Raw genomic sequence first — 25,647 nt, 5'->3', positions numbered from 1 at the left:
TGGGCAACCCTCCCATCAAGGGAAAACATTCTTTTAGGACCAGCGATGATGAAATAATTCAAATCCAATGAGTCAATTTCTGGCTAGAACAAAAATCTTTACCAACATGGTATTTAATCCAAACCAATTTGAAATGTTTTCATACCAAGAAATAGGATTTTTTTTTGCTGCTTGCTCAGATTTTTGTTTCTTTCTCAGTCTTGCTGGCAAGTTGACAAAAAAACAAAGAAACAAACAAAAAAACAAAAAAACAAACCAAGAAAAATCTAAAAGTGGAAATAATACTAGCCAAAATCAATGAAGCACATTTGGGAAATCACTTTAAGATATTCAGACCACATGTCATTATATGAGTGTTAGTGACAACTATTACTATTATTAGTAATTATTCAACCACTTACCTTTTGAAGTTTTTGGAATCCAGGATCTGGGATTGAGCTTTCCTTTTGTGTTTTGATTGCCTTAGTCCAAAGTCATCACTGTTTAAAGTTAACCTGTTCACAAAGCCACCATCATCTCCCATTAGGATGTCATCTCTGCCCAGGTGGTCAGTCATAGGCACCACACAAACGCACAGAAGGCAGTGATCCACTGGCTTTATGACAAAACAGCTGTCCTAGAAGGTAAACAAAAGATTTCATTTTTTTTTTTTACATTTTTAAAAATTAATTTTATAATTATAACTTTTTTTTTGACAGTACATATGCATGGATAATTTTTTACAACATTATCCCTTGCACTCACATCTATTCCGAATTTTCCCTCCTTCCCTCCACCCCCTCTCCTAGATGTCAGGCACTCCCATACATGTTAAATGTGTTGTAGTATGAGATTTCATTCTTAATGCTTGCTTTACTTCACTTCAGATTAGCCCTATTATTGGTCAAAAACTGTTCCCTGATGGATAGACTCATGGGGCAAAAGAGATATTGAGAAATCAATCATATAAATCAATCAACATTTATTACATAACTGTTAAGTGCTATTGAAGATATGAAAATATGAAATGTGATCCTTAATCTCAAAAAAGTATCCAACCTTGCTGAGAAGACAAAAATAGTCCCATATAAATGATTATATATGTATAACCTATATCACATAGTTTGCTGTCTTGGGGAGGGATGAGATAAGAGAGGAAGGGAAAATATTTGGAATTCACAATCTTATTATAAAATGAATGTTGAAAACTATTTTAAAATGTCATTGGAAAAATAAAATACTATTCACTATACAGTCACATAAAATGATTTCAGAGCTGTGATTAGCATTGAAATCTTTGAGAAAATTGATTAACTCCTGGGATCTTTTCTCTCATCTATCAATGAGGATGATAATGTTTATCATGGCTATACATTCAAGACAGTATATAATTAAGTGTTAAGTCATGATATAGATGACATGCTATAGGAATCCAAAAAAGAGCAAGATCAATGTAAGGTAGAATAGTTGAGTAATGTTTCATGGATGACATGAGGATGTATGACACATCTTGAAGGATGGGTAGGCTTTGACTTTTTTACTGTGAAGAACAAAAAGAATAGTATATTAGGGTTGAAAAGAATGAATAAAATCACAAAGGCATGGAATTATGGTGAAATGTGAGGAAAAGTGCAAAAACTGGCTGATATAAAACAGAAAGTTATTCTGGGGAATAGAGAGGGGGGTTGGTTAGATGATTGTTTGGTCATTTTCAGTCCTGTCTGCCTCTTCATGATCCCATCACAGGTTTTCTTGTAAAGATACTAAAGTGATTTACTATTTCCTTCTTCAGCTCATTTTTAAAGATGAAGCAGCTGAGGTTAATACTTACCCAGTGTCACATACTTATTACACGTTTGAGGCTGCATTTGAATTCATGAAGATGAGTCTTTTTTATTCTAAACCTAGTGCTCCATCTACCATACTGCCTAGCTGCTCTGATTAGCTAAACAGTATAGCCTGAATCCTGAAGAGCTTTGAATATTATACAGAGGACTATAAATAAAAAAATACCACTTGTAATAGGGGAGCCTCTATAGATCTTTAGTCAGGAGAAAAACATTTAGGAAATTATATTTTGAGATTAGTTTTACTGTGGTATGCATGTTTGGATGTTTTGAAATCATCCTGCTGATCATTTCTCATAGAATGATAATAATTCATTACATTCATATAACACAGCTTATTCAGCGGTTCTCCAAATGATTGGTACCCATCCAATTTCCAATTCCTTGCCATTACAAAAAGAGTTGCTACAAACATTTTTGCACATGTGGGTCCCCTTCCCTTCCCTTTTTCATGAGCTCTTTAGGAAGTAGATCCAGTAGACATACTGCTGGACGAGAGAGAGAGAGAGAGAGAGAGAGAGAGAGAGAGAGAGAGAGAGAGAGAGAGAGAGAGAGATTCCCTTTCTAATTTCTGAGATGTATTACCAGCTGAAGGCTCTAGACAAACCAAAGAGAATTTGTTGTTATAAGTAAGAACTTTTAAAAAGCAAGGGAAAAAAAGATTCATTTAATTTGTACCCCCCAAAAAAGTCTCAATACAGAATATGTCTGCAGAATTTTGGTAGAAAAGAAGGTTTGGTAAATAGAAAAGTAAAGTCTTCTTCTTCAGAAGCAGCTGCCTTAGGAAATTCTCTCTCTGCTATTTTGCATTTAAAAACATTTAAAAAACCTCCTGTCTCTACAATAACAAGGGGAAAGTATTGCAATTGGGGAGGCCTAATAGGAAGCGTGAGGAGTGAGTATATCTACTAGAAGTCAAAGAAGAAGAATTCATTTTCCTTTCTTTAGCTAACCTCCATATAAAAAACACGATTAGTAATATAATGTTTTATAAAATTTAAAGTGCTACAGAGATGTAAGCTATTCTTTTTGATTTAAATATTTTGACTATCCTTAACCAAATCCCTTCCTTCTCCAATGTCTCATAATAATGTGACAATTAAAAGTCTGAGTTATTGAAGGCTAAAGTAATGGAGTTTTTGTACATGCCTAAATCACTGAAGATAGCATCAGTGAAAGACACTAGAGGATCTGCTTCCAGGAGACAAGGGTTGGTACATTTGTGAATATTCTGCAGTGCACCTACTATATGATGGAAAGTAGTCTTTTTGTATTGGCTGCATGAAGAGGCTTGACCGGGGTTTAACATTGACTGAGAAATTTAATGCTTTTCCTTCAATTAGGTCTAAGGGTGAAGGATTCCTTCACTCATAACTATCTTTCTTAGACCATATAGTCCCAGGAAACAGGTTTGGAGTATTTGGGTCTTTTTCTTTATCCTTTTTCATTTTAGGTTCAGAGAATGATGTTTCAATCCAGGAGTTTTTATTATAGAGTTCAGGAATCCAGGTTGGGTATTGAAACTATTTCAGTAGGAAAAACATGGGGAGAAGGATCCTGGGGTGGGTAATGACTGAGGCTTTGAAGTTGAATTTGGTGGAACTAAAGCTATGAAGGAACTGAGCTAAACCATAAGCCCAGTACACTTCTTCCCCTTCTTCAGAGACTGGGGTGATATTTGTAGGGAAAGAAGTTGAATTATACCCCCCAGGCATTGGTTGAAATGTTCATTTATCTATCTTTGCTATAGGTTTGATTGAAAATATCTCTATTAATCTGATATTAAAGGTTTAAATGGAATTAGGGTGCTCTTCATTGAGCTCCTAAAATGGAGGAATACAATCATTGGGGGTATAGAGAGCCAATGATAGAAATGAAGAGATTTTCAACACCCAATACTGTACCAAATAATCCTAAGGAATGGGGAAGTGGTAAAATTTGACATAAATGGCCCTCAATGAGTGGGGCCAGAGTAAACCCATGATAAACTATGCTTACAGAGTGAAAGCTGAAGAAAGGTTTGAATTGTAGGCCCAGTACTAAAGGCTTCAAGAACTACCCTCACAGAACTCCAAGAAGCTCCTCACTGGGGTAGTTATAGGGTCACCATTTTTAGATACAGCTGCCCTCAAAAAGCATTACAGAGGAGTTTCAATCAAAATCAGCAGAAGTAGTATCTAAAGTGATAAAATCACAGCTCTTTGATGCATTGAACAAATTAATTATTCGGACCAGAATTAAATTTTCTCTCAGACTAAATAATGACTGTCCTTTCTGCTTTCCCTCAAACTTCCAACTTTCCAACCTCATGCTTAGATAGTGCTCTGTAAGGTTACTGCACACAGCACATGGAGGTGAAGAGCTTGATCCCAACAGGTTCTGTGTGCCATCCTTCATTTTTCTTCATTAGTGTCTGAATGCTTTTAAAATTCTATCGCTCAGACTCCTGCCTCAGGCTCACTTGGTAGCCTGTCTGAAACATTACTTCAAAGAAATGATTGATGAACTTTGATTTGATAAAAACAGGTATACCTAAACAGCCCTCTTTAAAAGCTCTATCCCTACTCCAGAGATAGATGTGGGAAATGAGAACATATTATTCACTATAAGCAGAAAAGGGTATTGTGCCTTTTAACTTTAGTCATATAGCACAAATGGGGCAAATTCCTTGAAGGTAATCAAGACTTAGTACAATGCCTAGTATATCATAAGTAATATAATAATAAAAATAACAACAACAGTAATAATAGCCAACATCTATATAGTGCTTACTACATGCAAAGCACTGTGCTTAATAATTATTATCTTGTTGATCCTCACAACCATGCTAAGTAGTAGGTACTATTATTATACTTTTTATATATATTATTATACTATTTTATAGATGAGGAAACTGAGGTAAAGAAGGATTAAGTGACTTGCTTAGAATCACATAGTAAATAAGTATCTGAAATGGGCTGGGACTCAAGTCTTCCTTGCTCTAAGCCCAAAGCTCTATCCACTGTTCCACTAATAAATGCTTATGAATATACAGTGTTTCATCTGAATTTTACTGCCTCTCTTTATTGGCTTAATTTGCATATTTATATATGTGATCATCATGCTTTAATTGTTATTTCCCTCTGGATCATTTCATTCTTAGTTCCTCTGAACAAATCTTTCTATTGTTTTTCTGAATTCTTCATATTGGTCATTCCTTATAGCAACTTTCCATCACATTGATTTTAGTATAAATTTTTTCAGCCCTTCATTCACAGGGCACATGGGTTCCAATTTTTTGGTATTTGCAGAGAATGCTACTAGGTCCATTCTTATGTCTACTAAAACATTGCCGTGATTAGCAATCTCTTGGACTAGGAAAGGGAATATCTAGGGGAAATGTGAAATAGAGACAGGTAACACTGACAATCATTGACACAAACCTAGGACACAAACTAGACAATAAAAGTCAATGACTTAATCATTGTATAATTTTACAAGAAAAGTGTACGAAAATTCAAGCTGGGGAAACCTGGTTCGCTAGGTAGCCATAATTTGGGCAGACACAAGGATATACCTGTTCACAATGTTCAGGAAAAAGCAAGCTTATTCTTTAAAATGTTAATGTCGATATCATTTACTAGTTATGTTGTGAAATCTTGATCTAATTAGAATAAGCAGTGTTACTACACTGTACACAAAAGATAGGCCCACTGGGTGGCTAACCCAAAGCTTCTTAAATTGTAGGTCTCAGACCAATTATGAGGTCATATAGTTAAATGTGGGAAGTCACTAAATTATGATTTATTTTCAGTAAATGTTTAATTTGGATGCCTATTTTATAAACCTATATATATCTTGATGAAAAAAAGTCTCAAATGAAAAAGTTTAAGAGACCCTGCTAACTCATAATTCACTGTATATTTAACCCAGAGTTTGAAGAGATTTCAGAGACTATTGACTTCAACTCTCTCCTTCAGAAAACTGAGATGAAAAATTAAGTGAAGTTGCCCATGGCCACAAGGTCACAAGTGTTAGAGTTAAATGGTACCTGGATCCTATCTATCCTACAAGAATATCCACTCACACCCTACTTCTCACACAGTTCTTTCAGACCTCAAGCCCAGTGAGGTATTTACACAATTAGCACAGCACTACCACTGTCTTGTTCTCTTGTTTTACATGTATTGACTTCTCCTTCTGATTATTAGTTCTGACACTTAGATTATAAACTCTCAGCGCTTTGAAGAGAGGGACCACTTTTTGTGCTCCTCCAGAACCCCCTACTACACCCCATCAGCACTGTCTTAAGCACATACTAGAAGGCAATAATGACAGAAGAAATGGTAACCCTGAAATGCTTGAAAGAGTGCTTTTTCCCTATTATATTTGCTACCATCATTAAGCATGTGATTTTCATCTCATTCTTACCCAAGAAAAGTATGTATAACACTAAAAATAATTTTAAAAGTAAAATATAAAAATATACACAATCAGAAAGAACATTCAGGCACTGGAACAAGAGATAGAAAGGACTGGTGTCTCCATCTCTCCTCTTCCAAAATGGTAGCTGAGAAGAGTTTATGCCCAGCTACCAACATTACTAATCATGGGCTCATGCTCCTGAATCAATCTTAGCACAGTACCTGGCTATTCCCTTGTGCTTTATAATCCCAGATGATGATAGTTCTTTCTGTGACAGCAACAATTCGTTTTAGCTGAGGAAGGTAATCACATCCTGTAATCCAAGAAGTGTCCTAGAAGAAAAGCAAGAGGTTTTTCTTTTTTCTTTACTCTTTTTTTTTGAGGCAGTTGGGATTAAATGATTTGTCCAAGGTCACATGGCTAGAGAGTGTTAAGTGTCTGTAGCCACATTTGAACTAAAGTCTTCTGACTCCAGAGCTGGTACTCTAACCACTGCTCCATTCAATTGCCTCTAATCAGGACATCTTACCTCATTTTACACATCACATCTCAAACTTTTTGGACTCAGTATCTCCTTGATACCCTCAAAAATTATACTGTTCACCGAAGAGGTTTTGTTTTTATGGATTTAATGATAATAATAAATAACAATAACATGTATATACACTTACTATAATTATTGTTTCATTTGATCTTTACAAGTACTCTAGAAAGTAGGTGATATGTCCTGGATCACACAGCTAGTAAACATCTAAGGCTGGAATTGAAGGTCTTCCTGATTCTAGGCCCAGCACTCTATCCACTCTGTCACCCAGTTGCCTTGTTTTCATTAAGTCATATACTTTAGGAATATTTGGGAAAGAAGAGTGTTCGAGGTGAAGGAGTCAAGAGAATGCTTCACAAGGGAGGTAAGAACTGAGATTAGCCCTGGAGGAGAATAAAGATTTGAAAGGCAGAGATGAGGTAGGGTGTTATAACAGGGATGGGAGACCACACGCTTGGCTGGAGCACAGAGTACACAGGGGAATAATGTGTAAAACGTTTGGAATGGTTGATTAGATGAGTATTAGATTATTTAGTTGTTGTGGTTTGTGATCAGATGTAATTAGACATTGATGTCTGATTCTTTATGACCCATTTGGAATTTTCTTGGCAAAGATAAGTAGAGTGGTTTGCTATTTCCTGCTCCAGTTTATTTAAGAGATGAGGAAACTGAGGCAGAGTTAAGTGACTTGCTCAGGGTCAAACAGTTATCAGATCACCATTTTCTTCTCCAGCTCATTTTACAGATGAAGAAATGAGGCAAACAGAATTGACTTGTTCAAGGTCACAGAGATAGTAAGTATCTGATGCCAGATTTGAACTCAGATATTCCTTTCTCTAAGCCCAGTTCTCTATTCCTGTGGCACTTAGCTATAATATTAGATTATGTAGAGCCTTAAACATCAGCAGAGTTTTTCATATTTTATTCTAGAGGAATAAGAAGCTGCTGAAGGCTTTTGAGGAGGGTAATTACAGGGTTATATCTGTACCTTAGGAAAATAAGTTTGGCAGCCATATGCAGAAAGAGCCAAAAAAAGGAGAGGGGAAGAGGGAGGTCAAAAAATGCAATTATAGAAATCTAGATTAGTAGCAATGAGAACTATAATAGATAGTTGGCTATGTGAGTTGAGGAAAGGAGGAAGGTACATGTCCTATAGTGGAGATAAAATAAACAAGAATTGGCAATCATTTGAATAGGGAGAGAAGAGGTATAGTTCCGAATTCCAAATCCAATTCTACACATTTTTCCCTCTTTATCAATGAATTGATTCTAATCTCTGAGACACTTTGTTTTCCCTTTTCTTCCTTTTCTCTGTCACCTTCCCTTTTTTAATCTCAAATTTCTTCTAGTTCTCCCCCTTCCTAAATCTTCTCAGCTCTAAAAACAAATAAAAATTATTCCAGGGTTTGTTTACAGTTATTTACTTATTATTTAACTCTCTTTTTTTTCAGCCTTCCCCTCACTTACCACCACTCTTCCTATTCTCAGCAAATGACCCAGCACTCTTATGTCACTTTCCTTTCTGTGAGAAAGAATGAGGTTCTAAGAAATCACTGACATTTCAGTGAAAGTGAATTTAATGTATATTTTAAAAAGAGAATCCTAAAGAAAAGTAGCATTGTCCAATGGAAAGAGCAATGCATTTATGAAAAGTAAAGTCAAGGTTCAGTCCCAGTCCTGCCATTAACAATTGATATGAACATCTTCGTTATTTTTAGATATCTCCTATTTAACATGTCCAAAAAACAATTCATTATCTTACCTCCAAACCATTTCTTTTTTTATACTTACCCATTACTGTCAAAAGTATTAACATCCTCTTAGTCATCCATGCTCTCAGTTTCAGAATTATGTTGTACTCTCTCACACTCACCCTACGTATTGTTCTGGGTGAGATTTAACTCATAACTCCAAGCCCAACACGATTTCTTATAAACCATGAATCCAAACTTGCTGCTAAGTTCAATATTGGTTCCACTATCTTTTTTCAATTCTTATACCTTATTGCATTACAATATCTCCAACACCCATCAACAGGATGTGGAAGGAGGCGATTTCTCCTCTCCTACTCTATTTGGGGCTATGGGAAGAATAATAGCATCTAATAGCATTTTCTCTCTACCTGACAACTGAAGGGAAGAATAAAGCCAACAATCTTTTTTTTTTCAAGTTTAAAATTCAAGAGGCTTTCAAATATTTTCTCAACTTATTTAAAATAGTTCTTTTCCTGCTGTTCCCAATTATAAACCAGGACCACTATATTTATTACAGAGTATGCCTTACCCATTTTTCTGAATAACTGAGAATGAATTTAACATGTTAGGGTTTTCCCCAATTCTGATCTATGATAACTGGCTCACTACAGATCATGGTAGATGTTTTAAATTAAATGATTGGCATCCTTTCTCAGTGGATTTTGATTTACTCAGATTTGCTTTATATTTAACTCTCCTCTCCTTTCAAAAAAAAATATATATATATATATGTAGGCTTGATCCTTTGTACAGATATTCAAGATTCAAAATCTTTACATTTCTGTCACCTCATTTCATAGTGCAGTAGAAATTCATAATGAATACTCATTGAGGGCTCTCATACTCCCCATATAAAACAGCAGAACATGAAGGCTTTCATATTTTTAGGCCAATTCAGGTGCTTTCAATTTATTGCTGAGAAACTGTCCTTCAACTTTCCTTTCAGTTAATTAAAAAATAAATGAAATACTTACTGTAACATTGATGTTTGCCTGAACTCTCATCTGCAGTAAAAAAAAAAAAAAAAAAAAAAAAAAAAAGCAAAGCAAAGCAAAGCAAGAAGGAAGTATATTAGACATTGCAGTTAAGCAGAAGAATATTAACACTGAGCACACTCTAAAATGGAACCATTTTTATGTTGATAATTCATGTCATCCTCCTTCACTAAGGGACCGCTTTCCTCCCCAGCTTGTTCCTTCATCCTCCTGAAAAGCTAGCAAAATGGCAGAATCCAAGTTCTCTTTGACATGTCAGGCAATTAAAAGGCTTATCTTGAAACATGCTGATGACAGCTCTGCTTTTCTTATTCTTTCCCCTTGATTTTGTACTTTTTTTTTACTAAGTAATTCATTTCCCTCACACTACAACACTCATTAAATTCTTTCTGTTACAATTATATGTTGCTTAGCTCCCTGTGATGAAAAGTTTATAGTGAAATGATATTAGTAACAGGATTTTTTGTAAATCCTCTAAATAATAATAATAGGAAATATTTATATAACCCTTTGAAGTTTACAAAAATCTTTGAGTGTTATCTCTTTTGATCTTCACAACTTTGTGACATAAGTAGTTAGTATACTTATTTTACAGAAGAGGAAACTGAGGATTGGTGAATTTAAGTGATTTGCCAATGACTATCACACAACCAATAAGTGTCTGAGGAAGGATTAAAAACATTTATTAAAGGTCCTTTTAAGAGTCCTATTAAGAATCCTTCCTCCCCCCCCCCCCATCTAAAAAAAAAAAAAGGAGGAAAAAAATGCTTGTCTGCCTTATGATTATGAGTCCATCAATGAGGAGGGAGGAATTTGGAACACTCTAAAATCGAATTGAATAATTGGTTTAAGGGTATTGTGATCTAGGCGCTATACTGAGTTTTGGGGAATCAATGAAAGGGAAAAATAATAATTCTCATAAAATCTTTTTTTGGATGCTGTTATTATTTCCATTTTTATAGTTGAGGAAATTGAGGCGGAGTTTACCTTTGTCCAAAGTAATATAACTGGTAAATGTCTGAAGCTAAGTTTCTTTTTAGAGATAAGAAAACTAAAGTTTTGAAAGGAAAAGAGAGAAAAGAGAGGGACTATCAAATAATTTTCATTTCTGTTTTTTTAACTCCCCTCAAACTACTTGCCTGTAATTGAAGTTACATGCTGAAGGCCTTTTAATTCCTACAGAGGTTTTATAATCCTTAACACTAGCCATCATTTAACTTTTTTAAAGTTTCATGCATATCATATTACAGCATTTTCATTTTATATTCTTTCATCTTTCATAAATCAGAAAATTCATATATTCTATTTACTTTTCCATAAATAACATGAATTATGGATCAGATTATTATAAGTTGTTATAATGTGATCACTCATTTTGTCTTTTGATAAATTACTCTAATTATAACAACAACAAAAATTTCTCCTCCTCCCCCCCAACCTCTCCCCTATGCAATAGAAAACTACATACAGTTAGATGACACAATGGATAAAGTCCTGGACCTACAGTCAGTAAGATCTTAATTGAAATTCAGCCTCAGACATTTACTAGTTATGTGATCCTCAGCAAATCACCTAATTTCTACCTGCTGTAGTTTCTTCAACTGAAAAAATGGGAATAATGATAATATCCTCTATTCTCCTATGTTTATTGTAAGGATCAAATGTAAAACACTTAGCATAGTACCTGATACACAGTAGATATTTAATGAATACTTATTTCCTTCCTTTTTTCTTTAAGACATTTAACATTTTAAATAATTAATTTTAAAATTTGAGTTAATGCCAATTATACTTGCAAATTTAATTGATGTATTTAATTACACTTACATGTTAGAAACAGGACATATGATTTTAAAATAGTAAATATTCTGTGTATGTGTGTGTATGTAGATCTGGATATAAAGACATCCATACAAATGTTTATCTGACTGGATAAAAACATCTATTACGCACACATTTTTCCCTTACTGGAAATATATACACTCACTAAATTTCATTTTTGAAAAACTTTAGTGAAATACCATGAATATTTTTTTAAAATAAAAATTATAAGCCTCTCAATTCAGATTATATTTTGTTCTCAACCAATTTTGATTTCTAGGAAAGATGAAAAAACAACCCATTGTTACAGAAAGACTAAGTCACAAGAAATATGATAGAAAAGTCCTTGTTAGGGAAAGAAGAAAAAGGTACTAATTACAGTTTTCAGGTCTTTCATAAACAAAACCCTTTCTACAGCTGCCAATGAACTGAGAAACTGGAACATTTAAATTATATTAATACTAAATTATTTTTACAGATTCATAATGATATTATATGGAAATTATTGGCATGCTTCCTATTAAAATCTTCCAGGGATACTTTGGGTTGGAGGTGAAAGCTTATGAATTTAAGAAGTTAAAAGACACTCAAAATCATTCTGAGTGACCAGATTGCATATTTCACAGGGTACTCTCAAAACCATTTCCCTTATGAAATGTTTTTAATTTTTTTTCATTTGAGTGCTAATCCAGGTTTATGTTATGATTGTGTCGTACTACGCTGTGCAACATAGGATTCTGGGATGGTGCCAGATTTGGTATTTTCAATATCATAAAAATGGACTGGGGAGTCTGCATTCCCCTCAGCAACTTATTTGTATTTTTATTTGGGATGATAATTTCAAACTATGGTTTGCAATTTTGGCTGTGCTTGATGCATTACTGAAAATAAGTAATAAAAAGGCAACTTTTAAAATTACCTTACTGTTGAAGACAGTTATTGATCCTTTCTGAGTTGCTATTATCAGGAAATTCAGTTGAGGAATCTTGACGAGACATTTAACCACATCACGTTTCCTGCCACCTGTCAATGGCATAATAATTCATTTGCTCTCCCAGCCAAAAAGACTCCAAAATCTTTGTGTTAGGTTTAAAAACTACCTTTTCTTAAAGACATCTCAGAGCATAATTAAGTCAGAAAAGAAGTCAACCAAACAATAATAGCTCCTGGTAACTCCCTATTTATCCATAGAACATTAATCTGATGACATAGAAGTAGGAAATGACATGCTTCATGTGACCTTCAAATAGACAGCTCTGGTCCTAAGAAAGGGCCCAAATTTTCTATTACTTTCTGCAGAGTGGGATTTTTTTTTTTTTTTTTGTTTTTATTTGATAAAGCATTATCTCTCCACTGAGATTATCTCTGCTTAAGAATGTCAACTTTCTCCAAGTCACAGTAATTTACTAGATAGAGTTGATGCCATTTGAATTGCTCCAATATTAAAGAACAAGACTAACTTACTTGTCTGGTTTCATTTTATTGTGGTTTGTTTTCAAATAATTTTGAAAACATAAAATATATCTAATCAAAGCCCTTCACTTATATGAAATATATAGTATAAATAGCACACAAGATAAATTGGCCAAAGTTGTTATGGTTCCAAGAAGGATCAAACAGAACATATAATGAACCTTGAATATGTCAAGGTAATTCTTAAAGCTACTACCAGGTTGTCTTTTGCTCCTTCAAATTTCATAGTTTTCATACAAAGTTACCATACCCTTTCATGAAGACAAGATGCTTGCTTCAAAAATAGTGACATGAAAAATAATCCCCAAAATCGTGGAATGCTTTCTGTAAGACTAGCCAATTATTCATTATTTCAATTTTTGATTCACAACAATGTCACATCAATATAGAACTTCCCTGATATAACTATTGGAATAATTTCTTCTTTTGAATAGTATTTGATTTTTCCAAATACATACAAAAGAAGTGTCAACATTCATATTTGCAAAATCTTTTGTTCCAAATATTTCTCCCTCTTTTCCTCTTTTTCCTTCCTCCCCCCCAAGACAACAAGCAATCCAATATAGGTTAAATTGCAATTCTTCTAAACATATTTCCATATTTATTCATGCTGCCCAAGAAAAATCAGATCAAAAGAGAAAAAAAAGAAGAAAGAAAAAAACAAGTAAACAACAACAAAAAAATGAAAATGCTATGCTTTGATTCATATTCAGTCTCCATAGTTCTCTCTTTGAATGTGGATGGCTCTTTCTATCACAAATCTATTGGAATTGGCCTGAATTACCTCATTGTTGAAAAGAGCTACATCCATCAGAGTTGATCATCACATAATCTAGTTGTTGTACAGTGTTCTCTTGGTTCTGCTCACTTCACTGAGCATCGGTTCATGTAAGTCTTTCCAGGTTTTTCTGAAATCAGCTGCTTGTCATTTCTTATAGAACAATAATATTCATAACATTCATATACCATAACTTATTCAGCCTTTCCCAAATTGATGGGCATCACTCAATTTCCAGTTCTTTACCTCTACAAAAAGGACTGCTACAAACTTTTGTACATGTGGGTCCTTTTCCCTTTTTCATGAACTCTTTCGGATACAGGCTAAGTAGACACATTGCTGGATCAAAGGGTATGCTGAGTTTTACGTCTTTCCCCCCCCCCCCCTGAGGCTGGGGTTAAGTGACTTGCCCAGGGTCACACAGCTAGGAAGTGTTAAGTGTCTGAGACCAGATTTGAACTCTGGTCCTCCTGAATTCAAGGCTGGTGCTCTATCCACTTTGCCACCTAGCTGCCCCCTATGCTGAATTTTATGGCCCTTTGGGCATTGTTCCAAATTATATTAGTATTAATGGAATCATTTCTAAGAATGTTTGAACTATCTACTAAAGGGAAAATAATTGCCATTTGCCACATCTGATTTATTATGTAACTTGAATGATGAAAATATGTTTATTAACATTACAATTCCCTTTAATCTCCTGGTGGGGGAGTCTTCCCAATCTTTCTTGGGAACTTTGTTTTAGGGAAATGGTGAGAGTAAAATATCTCTTTTTGAAACTATTGTCTAGTAAAATATTGCCACATAAATTAAAAAGTTGTAAAATTCCTTGAGTATATAAAAATGGAACTAACTTTGACAACACCTATTATTCATATGAAGCAAAACATACTGCAGGGAGAGATCTGATCACTAAAATTGTATGCTGCTCCCACAATTAATAGTGGATAAAATGCTGGGTTCTGAGTAGAAAGCTGGGTTTCAAATTTGTGTCTAATAATTAATAAATGTGTTAAGATTTTGAGCAATCATTTATTTTCTTTAAGCTTTACTAATCTATAATAAAACCAACTTTATATAGGTAATAATGAGACTCAAATTAGATAAAGCATGCAAATATCTTGGGCAAAATGAAAAGCATTATATCAATATCTATCATTGTTGGTTGTTATTTTCCAAGTAGAGTCAAAATTAAAGTGGAATTCTCTATAGATAATGATATCTTTTTGTTTTCAAATAACATGGTGATGACTGCTTCAAGACCCACTAATGCCAGAATTTGTTCTTACTAACCACATAGAAAAAAATAAAACAAACAAAAAACCAAGTGATTAAAGAATACCTTGTGCTTGGACCAGTGGTTTAAAATTCAAAAAAAAAAAGTTCTACTAATTATACAAGAATCTCTGCAAGTCACATATTTAACTAGAAAATTTGTATTTTATTGTATTTTTATTCATTTTGTTAAATATTTCCAAGTTACATTTTAATTTGATTTGGGCTATATTCAAGAGGTACTGTCTATAGGTCGTGCATTTGGCATTTCTGGTTCAGACTTCAATAGAAAGAAGTATCAGAAAGAGAGATGCAGAAAGACAATGAACTGGGACCAGAAATAAATAGAAGGCCTGAGGGAAGCTTGGTAACAATTAGGATTTTTCTAAGCATTTAAAAAATTATTAGTAATTTTCATGTGTTACATAATTTTATTCTCAACACTCTGAGGAAGTACTTGTCCAGTCATTTCAGTCATTTCTGACTGTAGTGACCCATTTGGGTTTGTTTGTTTATTTTGAAAGACACTAGAAGGCAGCCAGTTGCTGCAGTGGATAGAGAACCAATCGGAGAACCTGAGTTCAAATATCGCCTCCGACACTTAACACTTAACACTTTCTAGCTGTGTGACCCTGGGCAAGTCACTTAACCTCAATTGCCTCAGCAAAAAAAAAAAAAAAAAAAAAAAAAAAAGAAAGAAAGAAAAGAAAAGAAAAGAAAAGAAAGAAAGAAAGGAAGAAAGAAAAGAAAACAAAGAAAGAAAGATACTAAACTGTTTTACTAGTTCATTTTGCAGATGAGGAAACTGAGGCAAGTAAGATTAAGTGACATACCCAAGGTCATACAGCTAGTAAGAGTCTGAGGTTGGATTTTTACTCAGGTATACCTGATTCCAGCCGAGTGCTCTATGCACTATGGTGCTACCTAGCTGCCTAATTATTGTTTGGATCCTGATTGACTCATTGAGTATAAATAAAAATCATTTCTGCTTTGGTCAGAAACCTTGAGGATCTTCCCTCCCAGATTTATTTAGTTAGTTTTGAGGAGTTTTTTTTTGCCTTTTTTTTTTTTTTTTGGACTAGATGAAAGAGGAGATTTTTTGCCTCAATTGCTACCCAATCTTAATCACTAAATGGGTGCAGCCTCAAACTAAGACTTATTGAAGACCTTAGCTTAAAAAGGCCACAGTCTCCTATTATATCTAACACCATGTCATCCTCATCTGTATCTTGAAACTGGACTCAGATGGTTCTAAAGGAGAATGTGATGTTGATGACCTTGCACATCCCTCCCTCACTTAAGTCCAATTCACTTACATGACACAGCATCACCTCCCATGGTCCTCTTGAGAACAAAGGACAAACAAAGCAGCAACACCAATCTTTCTTTTATAATAGTCCTAAGAAGTTAAATAAATTGCCAATGTTTACACTACTCAAAGCAATTTAGTAAGATTTTATTAGACATTGCTGTGTACAGGTCATTAATGCTACACACTGTAAAGTTAATAGAGGTTCAGAATTTGCATTCAATAGGCACAGACTTAAAGGAAGCAAGCACAAGTTTATTATTACTCAAAACATTGTTTCAAACAAGACATGAGGGAAGAAGTAACTTGTAACATAGAATTAACACACAACTAACAAATACAGCTATCACTATAACAATAAGGATAATAGAAAAACAAACATCATCATCATTCCAGGGAAGCACCAACACCTGCATTTCTTGGCTGGAGAATCCTGAGTCACAGCCGGTCAGGGTCCCTGATGGGAAGATCTCAGGCAGAAAGAGCATCCTCCCCATGGGTGAGATTCCAAAGTGCCTTTCCTACTATGGGGTTTTTATAGGCTGAGAACAAAGAAAGGACTATGCTAAGTATTCTTCTTTGATATGTCACTCTCCAGACAAAACAACCTTCCAGATGTAAGGTGCTTCTGTCTGGAGGGACCCACCAAGAAGAATAGTTTATTCATTCCTTTAGATTGACTGTCTTTTCTAAGGGAACTGTCCAGATTTCTGGAGCAAGCACATGTCAGCAATAAAGAAAGATCTTTAATCAACATACAAGGAAAGTGGCCTTCCCCTTCTATACCTCTTGGCATTTATATCAGATAATTACTGGAAGCACATTCTCATGTTCTCAGCAAAAAGTTACACAAAGAACATGGCTGAGAATCACTAAGATTCCTTATATATGCTGAAAATAAAAATACTTTCATAAAAGGGAAAATAGCCCCTGTCTTCAAAGTGCTTACATTTGACTGGGATTCTCAAAACATTTTCTTATATTAACACAGCTAAGAAACATCAGAAGTAGGAATCAAAACCAGGTTTCTATCGACTCCAAACTGCTTTTCTTAGGGCACAAACCCTTACTTCCTTTAGCTGGTAAAAGGCCACTAGATAGATAAGAGTATTTTATTTGGAGTCAAGAAGACCTGAATTCAAATCCTGCCTCAGATACTTATAAGCTGTGTGACTCTGAACAAGTCACTCAACCTCTGCCTCCATTTCTTGACCTGTAAAATGGAGATAATAATAGCACTGACCTGCCAGGATTGTCATGAGGGTAAATGGAGATAATATGTGAAGAATTTTGTAAACCTTAAAATGCTATATAAATATTACCATTATAAAGAATGGATTATGGATCTCTTGCCATCAGAATTGCTTGTTTTTTGTTTAATTTTAAATATCTTTTGTTTTTACATTGCCTAAAATTTCCCCTGTATTCCTCACTTCTTTTTCCTCCAAGAAAGCCATTTTGTGTAACAAAAAACATATATTTTTTTTTATTTTGAGGGGAAGGCAATCAGGGTACGAAGTGACCTTCCCAGGGTCATATAGTAGTAAATGTCTGAGGCCACATTTGAATTTAGGTCCTCCTGACTTCCAGTCCAATGCTCTATTCTACTGCACCACCTATAACCCCAAAGAATATTTTTTCAACAACAAAAAAAAAAACAAAACAAAAAACAAAACAAAAGCAAAATGTAAAGATTAAAAAAAATTTCCAAGAAAATGGAAAACTGAAAAACTCAGAAAAAAAAAAAAAAACATGATCCATATTCCATACTCATGGACTTCCAATCACTATAAAGGTAGGAGAAGTATCTTCTGCTATCTTTTCTTTGATGCCATGCTTGTTTTTGTTTTTGTTTTTGTTTTCCTTTCACTTTTTGGCTGAGGCAATTGGGATTAAGTGACTTGCCCAGGGTTACACAGCTAAGCATTAGAATGTTAGATTCTGAGGTTGGATTTGAACTCAGGTTGTGCTGATTCCAGAGCCGATGTTCTATCCACTGAGCCATCTAACTGTCCCTCATGCTTGTTCTTTGTAATTTTGAAACATTCACTCTTGATTTTTTTGTAGTGGTTGTTCTTTTTATTTACATTGTTAAAATTGTTTTTTTTATTATTTTTTGGCTCTGTTTATTTTACTCTGTATCAGTCAGTACATGCAAATCTTTTCATGCTTCTCTATATTCATCCTACTTCTTACTTTACAGTAATATTTCATTATATTCATGTGTCATTTTAATTATTCCCTAATCCATGGGTATCTACTTTGTTTGTAATTCCTTGCTACTATAAAAAGTACTCATATATTTAGTTTAGTGTAGAAGTGTACTACTTTTTTTTTTAAATCAATGATTTCTTGGGGTATATGCCTGGTAGTGGGATCTCAGTGACAAAGAGTATGGACACTTAACCACCACTTCTGCATAATCCAAATTACTTTCCAAAATGGTTTTATGAAATCTCTACCAAAATTCCTCCACTAGTTATTCTTTTTAGGGAAAGTTCCAATTGATCAATATTATTTTCAAAAATAAAATATCCAATGATCAATTATTATAAAACTGATTCTTTTAAGTAATTCAGTGATACAAGGCAATTCCAATAAACTTTGGATGGAAAGCACTATGTTTCTAGAGAGAGAATTATGGCTACTGAATGAATGTGGATCTACACATACTATTTTCATCTTTTTTCCCTTCTGTTTTTTTTCATGGTTTTTTCCTTTTGCTTTGATTTTTCTTTCCTAATATGACTCATATGGAAATATGTAGAAAACTGAATGTACATGTATACCCTAAATAAATAAACAGAAATTTAAAAAATATAAAGTACCTAAAACTTGTCTGATTGTACTCTAGTTGTGGTATGATTAGAGAAAAGTTATGTTGGGACTATTAAAATCTTCTGATGTGGCAATATATTTCTTTTAATACTTCTTAAAATTGAATTGCCTTTTTGACAGTCATATCATATTTCTAACTTGTATTAAAATTTCAGTTCATAAAAATTACAAGCTAATGTTTTCCAAGAATTGCTTCTCAGTCATGTCTCTGATAGTTATTCAGTGATTTTATTTTTCATCTAAATGTTAGACTTTACATTTTATCCCAATGAAATTAAATCTTGTTATCTTCAGCCTATTATTCTAGTTCATTGAGATCTTTTGGGATAAAGGTTTTATTATCCAACGCATTAGCTATTCCTTCCAATCTTTTGTTATTGGTCAATCTGATTCAATATTGTTTTTACATTCATACAAATCACTGATGAAAATGTTAACTAGAAGAAAACCAAGTATGGTTTTTCAAGAAAACCTGAGGCAATCCACTAAAGAATGATACCTAAAGTAATGATCTATTAATCAAAAGAATTTATTTCTGGTCAACTCGTACTAAATCTATCTGATACACTTATTGTACATTGCTGAAGCCACATACCTCCATCTTATCCATAAGTATTATTAGGAGAGATTTTGTCAAAAGTTTTCCTAAAACTAAAAATTTGAATTCCAAAGTATTCTCCTGTTCTACTATTATTCAGTTGTTCAATCATTTTTCAGTCCTGTCTGACTCTTTGTGACTCCGTTTTGGATCACCTTAGCAAAGACACTAGAGTGGTTTGACATTTCCTTCTCCAGATCATTTTACAAATGAGGAAACTAAAGCAAACGGGGTTAAATGACTTTCCTAGAGTCACACAGCTAATAAGTATCTGAAGCCAGATTTTAAATAAGATGAATCTTTCTGATTTCAGCCTGGCATTCTATCCACTGTGATATCTAGCTTGACTAGTCTAGTAACTGTCAAAAAGCAAAATACTAGTTTGAAATGACTTTGGTTAAAAATCTATGCTAGAATAGTTATGATTTATATTTTAAATGTTACAAAATGTCTTAGTGATCTTTCCCAGATTTTTACCAAGAATTAATGTCAAGTTCCATGACATATTTTTAATCAACCATATTCTTTCTGTTTTTGTAAATCAGGAAAATATATGCTTGTTTCTGTCTTGTGTCACTTTCTTTCTGCATGATTCCAGAGATCACTGTCAGATAAATTTACAATCATAATTGGGAGTTCCTGCAATTCTCTTAAATCTAATTTATCTGGTTCATGTAACTTCATCATATCTGTTATACTGAATTTTGGCCAATAAAATACTCTCCTACCATCATATTTTTGTTTTTCATTTTCTTGCTAGTTATTTTTGCTATACTTAACAGTTTGAAGTTAATTTTTAGGAAAAGAAAACATTTTCATGTTCTATTCAAGCAAAGGTTCTATCTCCTTATACTTTGATAAAGTACTTTTTTGTTGTCCATAGAACTTATGGCTAACCTTTTGATGTTAGTAACTAACCTTTCTGATTTTTTTTTTTCAGTATTTTGTCAGTCTTTTTTATCCCCATTTATCTGGCCTTGATTATATCTCCCATCTATGTCAATTTAAAAAATCTGAATTCATTCATGAATACTTTAAAACCATGAGTTCCTCTACATAGCTGCTGTTAGAATCAATTATGATTATCTCACCGAAATTTCATTTTCAAGATATGGGTTCCTACCTTTCCTATTCCTGAAGTTTTTAAATACAACATGTTTCAAAAATTCTTAAAAATCTAAATTACAGATCATACCATGGCCATTGCTTACCTCATTATTTCATGGTCATCAGCTCCCTGAGCTTTATTTACATATTCTCTCCCCTATTCAACTATGACCTCCTTGAGACAGGACCAGTACTGTTTTGAGTTTGGTTTTTTTGGTTTGTTTGTGCCTTTCTTTGTATCTCTAGTACTTTGCACAGTACCTAGCGTATAGTAGGCATTTCATAAATGCTGAATGATTGACAACTTTAACAAACAATTCCACACATTATTGGTAGGGATAAAATCCAGAACAAAAATTTACCTGGTCACTTCTCAGTCGTTAATAATAAAAATATCAACAAGAATTTATTAATTTCTCTACTTTGATCAGCAAAATATCTCCAGCAGATATCTATCCATTTGAAGTCCCCACTCAGAACTATACCCTCCTTCAGAATGAACTATGGGATTTGGACCAGAAAACCTTATTGCAGTTTATTTCCACCTCAGTATTGTTCTTATTTCTTCCTTTTTTTGAGCTTCACCCACCAAATGACTTCCATCATGCTATATCCACAGCAAGGATTTGTCGTTTTCTACAAAAGTTTATCCCTTATTTTTTAATAGTATTAAACTCTTTCCCTTTCTATATAATCTGTTCTATTTGAATGAGGTATACCCTTTTATTATGATATTCTAGTCACTGGTCATGATGGGGGTTGAGATCCCTTTAAGATTCCTTTCTAATTGTCCAACCCATGACTGACCTTGATTCACAAATCCTGGTCAAAGGCACCCTTTGAATATCCGGCCCCAGCCCCACTATCAGCTCAGCTTCCCCCCAGCCTTCACCTGATCTGAGCTAACTGAAAAGCCCACCAAGAACTGTACACATATTCTCTCCATGATGGTCGGGATCTTTCTTGGATCCAAACCAGTCTGAAAAGTTAAATCCCTCTGATACATCTATTCAATTTCTACAATGTACTTTCTCTTTAAAACTCCCTACTTTTATTTGGTAACCAAAACATTAAGATCACCTGTACTGACAAACTCTTCATTTACTCCTTTCCTCTTAAAATAGCTAAAGAATCTTTATTATTTTTTTTTTTTGGCCATATCATTTGTTCCCATTCAAATCCAGAAATGGATTGTATACTTTAGGCTTGTCTTGTTTCAGGAAGCTGTTTAAATACATACTTTATGCAACCTAATCTAAGAGAAAAAGTTAAGCACCAACTATTTGCAAGACACTGTTCTAGATGCTAGCAATTCAAAGAAAAGATTCAAAGCAGTCCCTGACCTCAAGGAACTTAGACTCTACTGTTGGCACTTGGATCTCTTACTATGACCCTGTTCCAACATTTAGTCTTTTCCACACCTTTTATCAAGGCGTCTTCTATCATCATCTTCTTGGGAATTAAAAAAATATCCATATGTCAGTAATAGATATTATTACCCTTGGTTATATTTGTGGCTTTTTTGGAGTATGGGAAACTTCTTTTCCTCAGAAGATCCAAATATAAAACTCTGTGAAAAGAAACTACTCTACTTATTACATGGTTTCATCTGCTCAGAAGTTCCTTATTCTTTTCTGTGTGACAGCCTTTGACCTCCTAATATTTTCATGCTTGCATCTCTTAGTAGACTTCTCTGGAATCTTTTTTTTTTAATCCTTCCAAGCAACATTTATTCTCCTTGATAAGGTGGAGAGCAGAGATGCACTCCTCTAATTCAGGAATTCAGTTCAATCAAATACATGAAGAATCCCTTATATACAAGCCCTAAGTGCTAAACAAAAACAAAATAAATCTTGTATTCAAGGAGGTTCTACTTGCATTCTGAGAGGTATAACACACACATACAAAAGTAAATGCCAAATCTACATAAACAGTTCAAAGACAGACATATAAAGTACTAACAATATAAGGGATTGGGATCAGTCTTATATAGATGGCTCGAACAATGCTTTGCAGGAACTTAGGAATCCTACAAGGTAGCGGTTACAAGAGAATGCATTTCAGGCATGATGGACAACCTATGAAAAGTCAGATAATTGCACTGAGAATTTAAGTAAGAAGTTGATTAGGGTCATACAGAAAATATGTCTCAGAGACAGGACTAGATCCTATGTCTTTCTGACTGAAATTCATTCTCCACAATGCTTAATATAGAATGATGATTTAGAAATAAGGTGTTGTGATTATCATTCAATATTAAAGCTATAATAGAATATTAATAACTGAAATTTATATAGTGCTTTGAATGTCTACTGTACAATTCATGAATTAGGTAACCCAAGTATTATTATTATTATTATTATTATTATTATTATTATTATTATTACTATAAGCAAACTGAGACTCAAAGGTAACATGATTTAGGCTATAGTTTAATATATGTGAGATATTCCTCACTCCTAATCAAGTGCTCTACCCATTGTGCCATATTTTCTCTCAGCGGGAACTTAAAAGATTATTGAAACTCTTCAATTTAATAGCAATAGCAACAATAGCTCACATCTATATAACAGCATGTACTAGGCACTGTGCTAAGTACTTTATGATTATTTTTTCATTTGATCTTCACAACAAATCTAAGAAATAGGTGCTAATATTACATATTTTATAGATAGGTAAAGTGAAATCTACAGAGGGAGAGTTGAGTGACAGACTTCTAACTTACTAACATGTGTCATCATGGAGCAGCTAGGTGGTGCCGTAGCATACACTACATTGGATTTTGAGTAGGGAAATTTTATTTTCCTGAGTTCAAATGTGGCCTAAGACATTTACTAGTTCTATCCTGAGCAAGTCACATAACCCCATTTGCCTGATATTTGTAAAATGAGCTGGAGAAGGAAAGGGCAAAACACACCAATATCTTTGTCGAGAAAATCTCAAATGGGATCAAGAAGAATCATACATGAATAAAATAACTGAACATAATGTGACATTGTTCTTATCTGTGGACATGGAGTGAATACCCTAGTACCATGTTCCCAGAGAGCCAATATATTGTAGTAGAAAAGCATTGGATTCAGTGAGGAGTTCTGGGGCTGAGCCTCTCAATAAGTAGATATGCCAATAGTGGGCAAGTCAATCAGTCTTTTTGAGCCTTGATTTTCTTTTCTTTTTTTTTTTTTAAGTAATAGCCTTTTGTTTTTCAAAATGCTTGCAAAGATAGCTTTCAATATTAGCCCCTGCAAAAACTCTGTGTTCCAAGTTTTTCTTCCTCCCTTCCGCTTCCCCCAAATAACAAGCAATCCAATTTATGTTAAACATATGAAATTCTTCTATACATATTCCCACAATTATCATGCTGCACAAGAAAAATGATAAAGAAGAAAAAAGCAAGCAAACTATGATAAAAAAGGGAAAATACTATGTTGTGGTCCACATTCAGTCCTCTTTCTGGATGGAAATGGTTCTCTCCATCACAAGTCCATTGGAATTGGTTTGAATCATCTCATTGTTAAAAAGAGCTTTGTCCATCAGAGCTGATCATCACATAATCTTGTTGCCATTGTGTATAATGTTCTCTTGATTCTAACTCACTTCATTTAGCATCAGTTCATGTAAGTTTCCTCAGATCTTTCTGAAATCATCATGTTGATTGTTTCTTATAGAACAATAATATTTCATAACATTCATATACCATAACTAATTCAACTATTCCCCAACTGATGGGCATCCACTTAGTTTCCAGTTCCTCACCACTACAAAAAAAGGTTCTACAAATATTTTTGCTTTATGATCTCTTTGAGATACAGACCCAATAGAGATACTGCTGGATCAAAGGGTATTCACAGTTCGACAGCCATTTGTAAGCCTTGATTTTCTTAGTGTATAATGAGGGTTTGTGATTATGTAATGTATCTCAATGTTCCTATGATCTGGAATATCCTTCAAAATTAGATCCATTCTGAAACTTTACCAATGAAGGCTAACTGTGGCTGAATTGTCAGTTTGAATTGGAAAATTTAAAATGTTTAATTATAAAATATTTTGTATAAAAGCATTGCTTGATTAACTACTGGAGTTCAAGCTAGTGAGATGCTATCATATTACTGAAGTCTTAATTTATGATTATTAAAGATCTCACAGTATTCTTTAGGAAAATCTAAATATTATTATGCACTTCTCAAATCTCTCTCATTGGGCAGAACTGGGACTAATAGGTAAGAATTATAGGGAAGTAGATTTTAGCTAAAAATAAAGATATGGAATTTCTAACAATTCTCAAACAAGTAGGATAAACATCATCTTCATCATCATTATTATTAACAGTTAACATGTATATATTGCTTACTATGTGACAGGTAAATTACTATCTCATTTAATCACAACAATCCTAGTCAGTAAATGCTATTATTAACACCATTTTATAGATGGCAAAACTGAGGCAAACAGAGATTAAATGACTTCCTCATGAACTTATGAATTTGAAGGAATGTCTTCAAATAAAGATTAGATGATCATTTGTTAGGTTCTCATAAGGAACGTTAAAGCTTCAAGGAAGATAGGTTGAGCTAGGTGACTGCTGAGGTCTATTGTGATTCTATGATTCTTCTGCAAATATTCTTTATGGAGCAATTACATTATGCCTATTTCTTTGACAGTTGAAATTTATTCTACATATGAGTCTATCTCTTTTCTTACAATATTAAAAACAATTAAATATAATTAATTAAATGAGTCTATAGGAAAATGTGTATAATATTCTTCTTGGATATACATTAAAACTCATATTAATTTCTAAGAATATTGAAAATACTACCTGAAAGTGGAAATCTTTGTTTTCTGGAAATAAGAAAAACCAAATTTTCTTCATCAAGCTGCGAAGCAAGGGCATCTTCTTCAGATAGAAAATATCCAAATATCTA

General features: G+C 33.7%; 1 protein-coding gene across 4 annotated transcripts in view; it reads right to left on the bottom strand.

The window, feature by feature from the left end:
• The window catches only part of WDR64 (WD repeat domain 64), a 175,774-nt gene that overhangs the window by 127,046 nt on the left and 23,081 nt on the right, over positions 1-25,647 (bottom strand). For 3 of the 4 annotated variants that reach the window (XM_074262511.1, XM_074262513.1, XM_074262512.1), the window contains exons 3-7: positions 25,542-25,644; positions 12,264-12,367; positions 9,503-9,532; positions 6,452-6,562; positions 402-616 (exon numbers count right to left, since the gene is read on the bottom strand). In XM_074262511.1, coding sequence (XP_074118612.1) covers positions 402-616; positions 6,452-6,562; positions 9,503-9,532; positions 12,264-12,367; positions 25,542-25,644 — 563 coding nt within the window. The remainder of the gene's footprint in view (positions 1-401; positions 617-6,451; positions 6,563-9,502; positions 9,533-12,263; positions 12,368-25,541; positions 25,645-25,647) is intronic. The other variant, XM_074262514.1, reaches the window with a different exon arrangement.

Source organism: Sminthopsis crassicaudata, chromosome 4, assembly GCF_048593235.1.
Source record: "Sminthopsis crassicaudata isolate SCR6 chromosome 4, ASM4859323v1, whole genome shotgun sequence".
NCBI lineage: Eukaryota > Metazoa > Chordata > Mammalia > Dasyuromorphia > Dasyuridae > Sminthopsis > Sminthopsis crassicaudata.
The sequence above is the reverse complement of the archived record's forward strand: the minus strand, read 5'-3'. Positions and strand labels throughout refer to the sequence as shown.